At 40.6% G+C, this 12,998-nt stretch overlaps 1 protein-coding gene across 4 annotated transcripts in view; it reads right to left on the bottom strand.

Moving 5' to 3' along the window:
- Positions 1-12,998, bottom strand: part of unc13bb (unc-13 homolog Bb (C. elegans)) — a 51,453-nt gene that overhangs the window by 2,866 nt on the left and 35,589 nt on the right. For 2 of the 4 annotated variants that reach the window (XM_028418015.1, XM_028418017.1), the window contains exons 11-36: positions 12,352-12,398; positions 12,153-12,231; positions 11,900-11,905; positions 11,274-11,348; positions 10,947-11,166; positions 10,648-10,875; positions 10,383-10,524; positions 10,098-10,267; positions 8,713-8,828; positions 8,137-8,300; positions 7,760-7,910; positions 7,522-7,590; positions 7,322-7,411; positions 7,067-7,204; positions 6,657-6,787; positions 6,482-6,567; positions 5,415-5,541; positions 5,169-5,265; positions 4,902-5,045; positions 4,530-4,607; positions 4,322-4,399; positions 1,587-1,675; positions 1,345-1,491; positions 946-1,069; positions 809-862; positions 628-705 (exon numbers count right to left, since the gene is read on the bottom strand). In XM_028418015.1, coding sequence (XP_028273816.1) covers positions 628-705; positions 809-862; positions 946-1,069; positions 1,345-1,491; positions 1,587-1,675; positions 4,322-4,399; positions 4,530-4,607; positions 4,902-5,045; positions 5,169-5,265; positions 5,415-5,541; positions 6,482-6,567; positions 6,657-6,787; positions 7,067-7,204; positions 7,322-7,411; positions 7,522-7,590; positions 7,760-7,910; positions 8,137-8,300; positions 8,713-8,828; positions 10,098-10,267; positions 10,383-10,524; positions 10,648-10,875; positions 10,947-11,166; positions 11,274-11,348; positions 11,900-11,905; positions 12,153-12,231; positions 12,352-12,398 — 2,928 coding nt within the window. The remainder of the gene's footprint in view (positions 1-627; positions 706-808; positions 863-945; positions 1,070-1,344; positions 1,492-1,586; positions 1,676-4,321; positions 4,400-4,529; positions 4,608-4,901; positions 5,046-5,168; positions 5,266-5,414; positions 5,542-6,481; positions 6,568-6,656; positions 6,788-7,066; positions 7,205-7,321; positions 7,412-7,521; positions 7,591-7,759; positions 7,911-8,136; positions 8,301-8,712; positions 8,829-10,097; positions 10,268-10,382; positions 10,525-10,647; positions 10,876-10,946; positions 11,167-11,273; positions 11,349-11,899; positions 11,906-12,152; positions 12,232-12,351; positions 12,399-12,998) is intronic. The other 2 variants (XM_028418016.1, XM_028418019.1) reach the window with 1 other exon arrangement.

The following is a 12,998-nucleotide window of genomic DNA, read 5'->3' as shown; positions in this document are numbered from 1 at the left end:
TAAATGGCAGAATGAACAACTTTTCTGGGTACAATATCATTCAATGTTTCAGGCTATGTATTCTCTAAGTGTTAATGATCTTTAAAGTTAGGGTAAAACCATTATTACCCTTTACCTGTAGCCCGTTTAACAAGGTTATACACACAGATCACTCACTCTACTGTGCCTGGTTTAAATGTTGTAGTGTCTGTATTTTTGTATTTTTAAATACAAATGAATGGATCCTATTAGATAAGAGGCATGGACACAGAATACAAGGCCTGAAAATTATTTGTTTAAAGTTGCATATGTTTGAACCAGCCAAAGACGGGGCTCATCCTTTTTGTGATGTCACATGGGGATAGGCATGGCTGAATGTTCTTAGACAAACTTTTTTTAATGATCTAGAGGTGGTCTAAATATAAAAAGAAAGAATGAAAAAAAGGAAACACTTTGCACCACATGTGCCCTTTAAAAACATCTGATTTTTTCCTTGTCCATGTTATTCCTCGTGGCCTGTTCAAATCAAAACCTTTGGGCACAACCTGCCTACATAACCTTCCTGGGCAGCTGATTAATTGATGAATAGTTGATGAAGCTAATTCGACCCCCATCCTAATGAAACCAAAACCTGCTGTATAAACTGACCTTGATAGTGTCCAGTGCCACATCCATGACAGCGCACTGCCTGGGAGACAGGCTTTTAGCCTCCCCTGCCATGTGATCCTGCACAACCCAAAGAGATGAGTTGAGAAAAATAGACCCACACACTCTTGACTGAATACATCCATGGTCACTTTTTTATGCAGGTAATGAGGCGTTAGCATACCTTAAGTTTGGAGAGCTGGCCCAGTTCTTTAGCAGCTGAGAGGATCTGTGCTCCCTGGAATAAAAAGCAGTTACTATTCCCTCTCTCTCCCTCTCTTATATGTGGAACCACTTTACAAAACAGTCAAAATAACTCACAAAGGTGTCATTGCCCTGTGGCAGGACTATAGTCTTTTCCAGGCTGCTCATTACGATCCTCCACAGCTCCTTGAGCACGCGCTTCAATACCGTCTTCTCACACACAGTGGCAAACAGCGTCAGTCTGCATTCACACACAAATAGAGTTATGGAGACACAAATACCAAGAAGATCATTTGAATTCATATGTCAAAAGTGTCAACTCAAACATCATCAAAAAACAAAGGATTTGTCTCTTGCCATTGACCACCATTACTCATTTGCTTAAATAAAGTTGCACTGAAAGATCCGTAACTTTGGGTATGTAATAACAAGAACCATGTAAGGAGACAAACAGCTCTCTACTAGCCATTTCACCAAACAAAACCCTGTCTTGAAAGTCCTATTAGTGCCACCTACTTTCCATCCAGGAAGTCCATGAGTGGCCGCAGCATGTTGTCAGAGTCGCCCTCCACCAGGTTTTTGTTGTTGGCATTAAGTGGTCCTTTGATCTGGTACAGCAAAGATGCCATCTGCCGCATACAGTCGTTGATACGGCTCTGGAAACTGGGAATAAAAAAAAAAAAAAAACAGTCAGTGCAATCAGTGCTGTCCAAAAGAATGTGAGGTTACAGAAAAGGTGTACACTATAGTGTATTTACCTGTTCCCAAATGTACTGCTGAGCTCATCCAGCACGTTGTTTAGCCTCACCTGCAGGTCGTTCAGTAAGTCGCTGGCTTCTGTGTCCATCTGTAGAAAAGAAGACAGACAGAGGGAGAGGGAGAGTTCAGGTAAAATTAGAGAGAGGACCATTTGTTGCAGGAGTACATTTATATGAACCTTTTAGAAAAAAAACATTGTTTTTGTCAAAGACTATTTTCTAAAAAGTTGCACTTTACAGCAAAACTAGGAGCTACAGAATGAAGAACATGTTATTTTTATCAAGACCCACCTTTTCCTCCACCGTCTCCAACTTTCAAAGGGAGAACATTGAAAAAAGTTAAATACTGTAGTGTGTCTTACAAGTAGTGAGACTCACACGCACAATGAAAGGGAACAACTGGGAAAGATCCATCAATTACCTCCAGTATACCTAACCCAGGTATACTTAGGCATCATCTAAATAAGCACTGCCTAGAGGGGAGTGGAGGACATATGGATGAAGCCACGGTGTGTCTCATTAAGTCAATGATCCAATGGCCTTTGGATTCATGGCCTGTCAGAGTTACCACAACTGAGGAGGAACCCAGAGGTTTGTGCTGCGCAGCACAAACGGAAAGCTTGAGGGCGGAAAAGGCGATCAAGGATGGATTGTGTTCTGTTTGTAATGTGCCGTGCGAGGTGTTTCTTTTGTTTGTGTGCACATAAATATTAATAAGCATGTGTCTGTGCACCCGGACTTTTTGTTTTCATATAAACTTTCAGTCTGAGGTGGTGACACAGAGAGGTAGGAGGATAACACGGGATAAACATATTTAAATATTATGAATTAGGTGATGGAGGCAGCGCATAGAACAGATGTCTACCTTTTTTACAGGTGAATCCATCTTTGTGTGATTGGAGAGATAAATTAAAAAAAAAAATCAAATAAAGCTACTCTGTTGTTAAAAAGACCACAACAAAATCTAGTCAACTCAGGGTTATTGAAAAAGGACTTAACATGAGCAATATGAACACCCACCTTTTCTTTTTCATTTTCCTTTTCACGGAAATCAAAGGGAACAAAAGACAAATTAAAGAAAAGGCACAAAAAAAAAACTAATTTCAAGGAAAATGATTTTTAGGAGGACCAGGAAAAATGCCACTGATCGAGGGTGTATATTGGATGCAGAAATCCCCACAGATGACAAGAAAATGAGACGCAATGAGCTCCACCAAGGATGTCTTGTGTTAGTCGGTGTGAGTATGACTGTGATGTTGCTGGGAGAAGGTAGAACAGGGAAACTGCGTACGAGAATGGTTTGGACATTGGGATTCAACAAACCTCAACCTCTATTTTCTCCCCTTCCTCCCCTATTTCCTCATCTTCCTCACTCTCCTGGGAGTGGCAGGAAAAAGATACAACAGTTTTTAATCACCAAAAACAGATTAAGATTTCTCTTTTAGTTGCTCTTGTTGTCTTTATTGTTGAAATTCTGGATTTGAGTATATGCAGTCATGCATGAGAACATGCATGCATATACAGTGAACTTGCCTGCCATGCTAGTATTTTGTTGTTGAGCTAGAAAAGAGGAAAAATATCAACTTCAATAAACGATTTTTGTTCCAGCCTCCCACTTCTTCTGCATCAGGACATGGCACTTTACCGCTCACTTTACACATCACTCAGATCAAAGATAAATTAATGGTTAACAAAATAATTACCATGATCAACAATATTAACTCTGGTATCTGGTAGTGTATCATTTTGCAGAGGAATCGCAACTCATGAAAAAATGTTTTTCCATTACAAAACAACATACAAAAGAACAACCTTGGTGAAGATGCAGGCCCCATGAGCCTACTTTGATAGGAGGAAGATAAGAACCTAACAACCAACCTGCCATATCTCAGACAATACACAGTGTTACATACTATGTGGCCACACTACGCAAGCTACATCCGCAGTACTTGTATCTGGAAAGCACTAGAGCAGTTCAGATAATGTGTACACTAAATAGGGGCTGTCTATGTTAGTCCTACATTTTATTCATAGTACCCACCACAGGCTTTGTTTCCTCATCCTTGGTTACAACCTTCTGTCCAAGCCAGAGGAAGAAGGAAATGATCACTGCACACCAGGAATATCTACTGTACTTTCATATTTGCCTTAAACAACCCATGGAAACCTACCTCCTCCCCTGCCTCTTCCTCCTCCTCCTCCTCCTCTTCTTCTACCAATTCATTTTGCTTTAATGGTAAAGTGAACACTGGTTGAAAATTAATCCTAAAATCCACCAAAAACTACACACAAATACCGCACTACAGCTACTAGGTCTATAATAAATAACAACCAGTGTGGGAGGGGTTATAAAAAAACTATAGATTATCATTCCTGTAAACTAAAACGCTGATAGAGAGGTCTCTGCATCAATAAGCTCTTTTAGGCAGCACAGGACTGAATCACCATTACTACCACTGTACAACTACAGCTGCATTTTTCATCACAACATCCCTTGACTCACATTCATTCATAAATAACATCCATTTAAGCCCAGTCTAGACTACCAGCAACCATCTACTTCAGTCTAAACTATCAAGACTGTACAAACCTGTGCTTCCTCTATTGCGATCTGATACACAAGAGACACAAATACAACTGTTGTACAAGCAGTTACCAAGCTGATGGATACCGTCACGCACACAGTGTGACAGTTTAGCTTGTCTTCAGGCCACACCTTATGTCCTCAGACTCACCTGTTTGGCACCCATCGACTCAAACATCTTCTCAAGCTGGATTCTTAGCTGCTGCACATTATTCATCAGGACACACGGCTGCAAGAGGGCACAAGAAAAAGAGTGTGAGACACATTACCACCTTTGGCAAAGCAGGGGCTAGCAAGGCTAGATGCTACACAGGTGAGTACAAATTGCCAGTGCTGAAAAACAAAGTGTAGCTACTCACAATCTTCTCTTTGTCGATATAAGAAGGAAAACTCTTGGTCAGGATGGCACTGTACTGCACAAGAACTTTGGCAATAGTCTGCAAAAGAGAAAAGGACAATGAAAATGTATACATATTGATTCATGAGAATGACAGGAAAAAATTCTTTTGTGAAATGATATAAGATGTCCTTGTATGTATTCTTCCCTAACATGAAACTGGACTGACTACTTTTTCCACAAGAGGTAAGAGCAAACATGATTACTGAAACTTCTTTCATGGGCAATCATTTCAATATATTTGTGTTTAATATATTGAGATTAAACACAAACTTAAACTTGAACTATAGCCAGTTTTTACATCTAGGTTGCAATGTCGAGTACAGCAGGTTACCTTGGAGAAACGCCGGCTGTACTGAGCCATGACGTTTGGATCAGGACATTCCAGTTTCCTGATGATCTCAAAGCTCTGGTTGAGCTGGGTGAAGATGTCCACCACAGAGCAGGAGAACAGAGCATGCTCAGAGGTCTGCTGGAACTGAGGGGAGCACAAAAACAATGGATAGATATGATCATTTCACAGTCATATACAGGAAGAGCAGTCAGTCACAGCATTTAGCAGACATAATCACATAAGGAGGTGAAATTGAAATGTTCTTACTCCATCTTTTTTGTCCCTCTCCAGGGCTCCATGCATAAACTCCATAGATACGTCTTCGTTTTCATCCAACCACTGCAGCACAAACTGTACAAACCATCTAAAAGAGAAATGAAGAGGTTTTTTTTTTCTTTTCCCAAAGCAATAACGGGGTTAATACTCAATTAACTACATGAATACAATGAAATGAAATTTTTTTTCAATACGAGATTTAAGATTTACTTCCCCTGAGTTGTCAAATGTACTTACGATGGGTAGTCGGGAACAATGCCCTTAAAGGTCTGCAGGTCCTTGACATATTCATTGTAGAGCCACTTGACCTTGAAGTGCAGGTTCATGTAGTCAGTGCTCTTACACAGTCTGTGCTTCTCGTGCTCTGCAGGTATAAAGACATAATGAGCTGTGGGGTTTTTCCAACCCTTGCTGAAGTCATTGTTCTGAGAGCGCTGTACAAAGTTGTTGTACTGTAAAGTACAATATAGACAACTTTCGAGGGAGTTGGTAACATTGCTATGGTTGTCTCTGTTTCTGTGTGCATCATAAAATGTATAGGGTCAAGACGTTTGGGAGTGTATGGCTCATACTAGGCACTGAAGTCCTGTCTCTCCTCATTCCAAACACAAAACACCTTTTCCTCTGATTAATAGTCTGTTTAATACTCAGTACACTAATAATTTCATGTGTGTATCTGATGGAAGTGGCTTGACAGTGATGCTACTCTTTAAGTTTTTAACGTGTTTACACATACTTTAAAATCATACAGTTGCTCAAATACCTCTGCACTCACATGGGTTCACTCACTGAGCATTAATACATTTGTGTATGAATCCTAAATGATCTAACAGAAGCCACCAAGAACACTTTGGTAGAATCAGAATGGAGCTAAATGTCCTCATTTTCAGTAACTCTATTCATTCAGATTGAAATTGAAGGGGTTTCTGTATTCTGTGAAACAGATATTACACATTGCTAGTCTCTGCAGGGGATTCATCTTGAGGACAAGCACTAGAATAAAAGGCCAACTGCCTCTGGGGACCAGTGGTGTTACACTACAGCACAGGAAAAAGTGCTGAAATGCTCTTGGGAGACATAAGCAGCTTTAAAACCCTTCACAGTTATTTGAACTCTTCAGTTCCACTGTATCACTTCTACCCACAAAATGCTCTTCTCTTCTGATCATTTACAGTTTCTCTTCTCATCTACTGATTTTTAGCTTATAAAACTTTTTTTTCCTTCACATCAAATGTAAGAATAATAGCTATAACTATAAAGAACTTGTGGGAAAAAAAAGATACAGACATGACACCAGGACCTACCTTCCATAGCATACTTCATATCTTGGGCAAACAAAGTCCACATGACCTCTGCTGACACCTTTCCTACATTCAGTTCTTGAGGAAACCTAAGACAGAGGACACATTGTGATGTGAAGGTCCCGTTTAAACATCTGATGTTGATGATGTATTTGATATAAACTGCAGGATTACTAACTGGTTGAGCACTGGTGTGTAGGAGTTCCTGTCTTCTTCAATGATGGAGACTATAAGCATGATGAGTTTGGGCCAAAAGTCCAAATTCTTGACACTGGGCCCTTGCTCCTCCAAAGGGAGCTCCTCCTTGTTCTGAAAAACAAAAAACAAAAACACAAAACAAAATCCAATTTAATAGAAATTATGTCGCTTTATCAAGTGTCTGAAATTGTCTAAAAAAAGCAAAGATATCAGTCGATAAGTATTCTCTAAGTATTAGCTACGACATACAATATACTGTATACTAGAGGTGTTAATTGTAAAAACTTCAATCAAGTTTTTCTATTTATTTATCCTATACTTACTAAAACAGTAAAAAAACACAATGTACCCTACCAATCCCTAGTATGACAACAGCTGTATGTGACTCACCGTGTCGACAGGTTGGTACTGTCTGCTGTACAGCTCGTGGCAGTTATTGAAGATGTAGTCGTATGTGGAGTTGAGGCAGGCCTTGACACAGTCCCTCACCACCTGGCTGGCTCTGGGTGGAGACTGCAACTCCTGCACCTGAACATCAGATGAAGCAAACAATCAATGGGCCATCAGTGCTGAGTTTAACATATAAAGAATAAATAAATAGCTATGGCTAAGACTGATATAGTACATAAAACATTTGTTGGCTACCTTCATCCTGAAGAAGGTGATGCTGGTCAGAAGGTCCACAGTGGATTTCAAATCTTGTAGGCGATCCTTGCTGCTGGCAGGGAAATGATTCTAGAGAAGACAGACGGGTTTCATTTCAAACGTGCCAGGAAAGAATTTGAAGTATCAATGTAATATTTGAGAAAAGCATTACTTGCAGTAATGAAATATGAGAATCTTACCCTATAGGTTGACAGGTCTATGCGCAAAGAATTGTGTAACTGGTCCAAGAGCTTGACAAAGCGTTCTTTCTGTATTGGGAGGGGTGAAAGGAGTATATATTGCATTATATTAACACATACTGAAGGAAAAATACAGAAATGACTGCATGTGTATATGCATGTGTATATATATATAGATATATATATATATCTATCTGTGTGTGTGTATATTTTTATGTGTGTCTGTGTCAGTACAAACCCCAAAATTGGAAGCAGCGAAACGATCAGAGGCGGACACATTGGTGGATGCAGTTGTGTGGGCGTAGAAGGCATTGATGTTGGCCAGCAGGGTGCTCATCACTGCAGGAACTCCAGGACACATGTACTTAGATGACAAACAGGCAAAGTGCCTGGAAAGAGAAGCAGGAGTACAGTTTGGTAGAGATTTGGGCAGCATGTGTCCTCTCTGGGGTCTTGTTTTCCCTTAATGCTCCCTTAATGTTCATTTCACCTTATTATCAGCTACCTGGCACATATAGGTTAAAGTATGGCCCAGTAAGTGTGCTTCCTGAGAAACAAAGGTCCAGATAACAGACATGTTTATGGGTTATGGGGTCTTATATATCACACACTCACGTCATGGCCTGGTAGATTGACTCAATCCCATAGCGCATGGCAAACTCATCGACTACTTCCTGCGCCACATCGTCATAGTAGACTTTCCAGGAATCGTCTCCACGAGGCTCGGGGATTTTCACCACACCTTGACCGAGCACATCAGTCGAATGGTGGAAAAGGTTCTGTTATAAGCAGAGCAAATGTGATTCAAATGGACTGTAGAGCTCAGTGGAGAGGAACAAAATGATGAGGATGTGGGAATTTCTGCTCAATTGTACTTTAACACAGGATTTGTGTGGTATAGACATTGAGGGGTTAAAACCTTGTGGCTTTTCCGATTATAGGATTTTCTGTTTTATAAGCTGGGGTTAAGTGCTTTGAGCCACATTCAAAATTCAATTTGGATAGGTTTTTTAGGAGAGAGGTGGGATTATGAAGAAAGTATCTCTGCGATTTTAATCCTGTCCAAATCAGTCACATCTGCAGTCAATCTGCACCACATGTTACAAATAATAGCCATTTCTTTATTGTCTTGAAATGTGCTGAATATGCTGTATATTTAAGATACTGACACAACAGCAATGACTGATATACCTCATGCAAACAGGTGTACTGCACGTGATATGGCGCCACTTTCTCCTCTCCCTTGATTTCCACGCTGATCTGGAGACGAATGGCACCTGACACCGCTGACTTGTCTGTTCTTTTCTCTGTAATTAAAACACAAACATGGTCATGCAGAGAACACGGCGAACGCAAACATCTCAATTCATATCTCCAATCCCAACCTGTGACAGGCAGGCACATATAGCCAGGTCTGATAACCCAACACTAATTACAGACTATTTAACGTGGCAGTTCTATTGTAGGGGGTTCTGTTTCTACAGTCTGATGGCAGTGTAGAGGCGCCAACACTAATATAAGTCCTCCAGCTGATAGTGAGCGAAACAATGGCAGTGGGCTGTATGGATCTGCGCCAGAGGCAAAGACATTTAAGCTGGAGCTTCTCTGGAGGTGGAGTGCCTTGGCAGCTCGGCCTTGCTATTTGCCATGACAGGCACATCATTAGGGGTAATTTGTACATGTCAGTGGGGCAGTCGATTTCCGACTGGAGTGCTGCTACTTGATAATCAGAAGGGAAAAGATAAGAGTGGAGAGCAAAAGGAGACAGAGGAACAGTCTGAAATGGACCAGATTGCTCATTTTGCATTTGCTGGTCAGCAATGACACCCATCCAGATGATATAGCAAGCAGACAAGTATATTTCATATTCTTATATTTAAAAGAAACAGCAGATGTATAGGTCCACTCATATTCAGTAGCATTTTGTCCTAGAGGAAAATTTAGTATAACTACAGTGAAGCCAGTTTTAATCAAGTAAATAACTTACACATATTGCACGTGCAAAGATAGATGCAAAAATGAAAACTGCTTTATAGTTTTTATAGAGAAGTCTCTAATGTCATTTCACTTTTGAGGTATTTACACAATAACAGTTGATCAAACTGAGATATTAACTAAAAAATGTGATTCCAAAGACAATGTGATTCTGCAAGATCCGCATCTATTTATACAGTGCAACCAGGGCTCACGCAACTGAGCAACAGAGACTGACAAATCCCCACTTGTGTGCATGTAAATTACAGTATTCAGGCCCCATCTTCATGGAATGCTCTCTGCACACCAGGGGATAGTACGAGGGATTATCATTACACATTTTTTAGATGAGTGCAACTGTTAGCTAGTGCAAAAGTAAATTTAGAGGAAGCTCATCAGGGAAAGGTGGTGCAGACCACTATACGCCCTGAGGCAGCTCTGGGCCTGTGTTTGAAAAAAGAAAGAAAGAAAGTAATAACAGGACAGAAATTGTTAAGGAAGGTTTCACTAGGGGTAACACTAAATGACCCAGACAGTAGAAAACTGTCAGACTTGTGGTTTCTCATGTGCTGTACTTTATAAGGACAGAAAGGCACACTGACCTAGATTGTACCAGACGTCCATTTCTCCACTCAGCGTTCGGACTTCGATGATGCTCTGGCCCAGGAAATCATCCGACTCTCTCTTCAGACGCTGCTTCACCCTGGACTTGATGTCGTCGTCTTCATCCCATACGCGCACTTTGATTCGATCTGAAGAATTGTGGCACTCACTAGTGATGAACAAAAATACACATATGAGCTATGGAATAATACACTGTTTATAGACAATAATAGAATTAGAGATATTGAGACATATTTTATAATTGAGACGTTTTGGCGACTTACAAGTGGTACTTCTCGTCCCAGACTGGATTAAGGTTGCCATAAATCGTCTTGGTTCTCTTCTTGGTCTTGCCCACCTGAACAGTGACATAAGGATCACTGGATCCTGTCTTGTCCTTTGCCTGAAGTCCTTGAGCACAAACAACTTGTGGTGACAGAAAAACAGGACATAACAAGACCAAGGATCATTACAAATGAACAGGTTGCACAGGTGAGACTGATGCTGCGGAGTGAAGTTGTGGCTGAGTTGATTTGATCAGTGGTATACCTGTGATGGTGATCTTGGCTGACCACTTTGAGGTACCATCCAATACGCTCTGTTTGATGGTCTTCATCTGCTGCGCATGAATGGCTTTGCTGATGACAAATACTTCTCTGATTAGCTCAAAGATTTCTGGTTTGTTCCTTTCTCTGATCTTCATTCTGTCCTTCATGGCCATGATGATGTTTTGAGTTCGGTCCTCAGCTCCATGCTTGGAGCTCTTCTCCGCGGCACCTAAACAATAAACATTAAAATGTTAAATTATGGTGGTGCTGCGGCTATCCGTGATTTACGACATTACTCACGTTGCAGGCAGTCTGCATTTAGGAGTTCTTGGCACTTTTCGTGGCACTTCACCCCACACTCGGAGCAACGCATGCCTTGGCGGGCAATTCCCCACAGCAGCCCCTCACACTCATAGCAGTATGTGGGTGTAGTGGCAGTCCACACCTCAAAGTTGTGTGGTGTAGTGCAAGATATGGGGTATATTAAAGCCTGCAGAGTCTTCTTGTACACATGGTTTTTCTACAGAAGAAAAGTTTTAGTGTGAGAAACTCCTCAGTTATCAAAAGATAGATCACAGATTTTTTTTTCAAAGGGAGGGTGGAGAAGATTAAATGTGCCATACTCACCAGCTCCTCGTCCTTGATTGAGGACCTTGCAGCCATAGCAGATGCAATTCCTGCCTTTCTGGCTTGGACAAGGGACTAAACAACAGACAAGAACTTTTTTTAGCTATCTCTGCATTTCATAAACAGATATATGTACAACCCACAACCAAGCACACCGCCAAAGTATTACCATAACAGTGGAGGTCAGGGGGGGGGCTTATAATGGTAGGTAGTAGGGGTTAGGCTTGTTTTCCGTTTTGGTAGAGTCTTACCAAAAGATCAGAAAACCCATGTGAGTAGTGTTAGTTTAAAGCAATTTAAACCAATGTAAACATTATAAAAGACTAACAGGATGTTGTTAGTAGTGGATGTGCATCTCTTTTTATTATTTGTGTGTTAGTGGCCCAGAAAGTGAGGATGCTATCCAAAAAAGTAGGGAGCGGGTGAATTTTCAAATACTATGTTTAAATGGTTATACAAAGTAGGAAAGAAAGCTACCCAGGAACCAGAGGATGCATGCAAATGTTATTTGTGTGATCAAAATGATCCACATGCTATATAGACATACAACTACTGCTTTATATTGGTCCTACTTGATATTTTGCACTTTAGCGGAAAGGGAGTGGCAACTCGTTTCTAGAACTTACCATAGCCTGACCAAGGAGAGTGAATGCATTCAAGAGAGTTGTGGGGAATAGTTTCAGGTTTAAGAGAGGAGGGAGAGAGAAATTAGCAGTCTTGATTTCATTATATGTCTCCATTTCCTGATAACAAATCTCATCCCAAATTCTGATAAAAGAATAACTGTAACTTCTGTGATGGTCTCACACACAGAAAGACATGCGTACACAAAGAAAGTACAAAACATACAGCATGTAGCAATGACAGGTTAGTACTGACCACATCGCTGACCAATGGGATGGGCTTCTTTTTACGTAGGTCTGGCATGCTGTCAATTCCATACAGACCCGAACCGCCACTACACACCAAGAAAACAGTGTTAGAGTGAATCAAAAGCCCTCATATACAAAAGTACAGCATGCACAAGAGGGATCAGAAAACAAAGTAATGCAACACAAACCATCACTTCACTACTTACCCTGGTTTGACCCAGGCTTGTCTAACATTGGGCTCCTCATCGCGAACCTGTAAGATTCCAAATGTGTGAATTTAGGCAGACATATACAGGGGTATATGATAAGAAGTGTGGAAAGAAATCTGGTTGAGTTTCACCTCTCTGATGTCACAGAACATGCAAAGTCAAATAAAGCAAAATGTTATAATACCTTTCAAATAAGGCTGTATTTAATACAGATGTTCCTTTTAACTCTACAAGTTATGTGAAATGAAATGATGGCCCACAATTTTAGTACTGACACACAAAACCACAACGAGACACTTCAGATGGCTTAAAAAAAGGATAAAAACAAAACTTTGAAAGGATTTTCCAAAAGAGAACTGGTAAAGAAAAACACATGCACACAAAGTCTTTTTCTTCCTCCATGAGGACCAAGTCTTTCATCCTTTCAAGAACTGAGAGTGTGGATCCACCTGGGATTTACTCTCAGAGTGTGAGGTTTGCTACGAGTCTGAAAAACTTCTGGGGCAAATATAGGGCAGCTGCATTAGAAGTAGCACTAGAAACAAAAGAATCTCAAAGCAAAGCTCAAACAAGCCAATAATGAACAACAGAAATGTAATGAATGGATGAGATTAACATCCTCTCCCTGCTGACTAAATCATCTT

The sequence above is a fragment of the Parambassis ranga genome, chromosome 12, assembly GCF_900634625.1.
Source record: "Parambassis ranga chromosome 12, fParRan2.1, whole genome shotgun sequence".
NCBI classification, from domain to species: domain Eukaryota; kingdom Metazoa; phylum Chordata; class Actinopteri; family Ambassidae; genus Parambassis; species Parambassis ranga.
The sequence above is the reverse complement of the archived record's forward strand: the minus strand, read 5'-3'. Positions and strand labels throughout refer to the sequence as shown.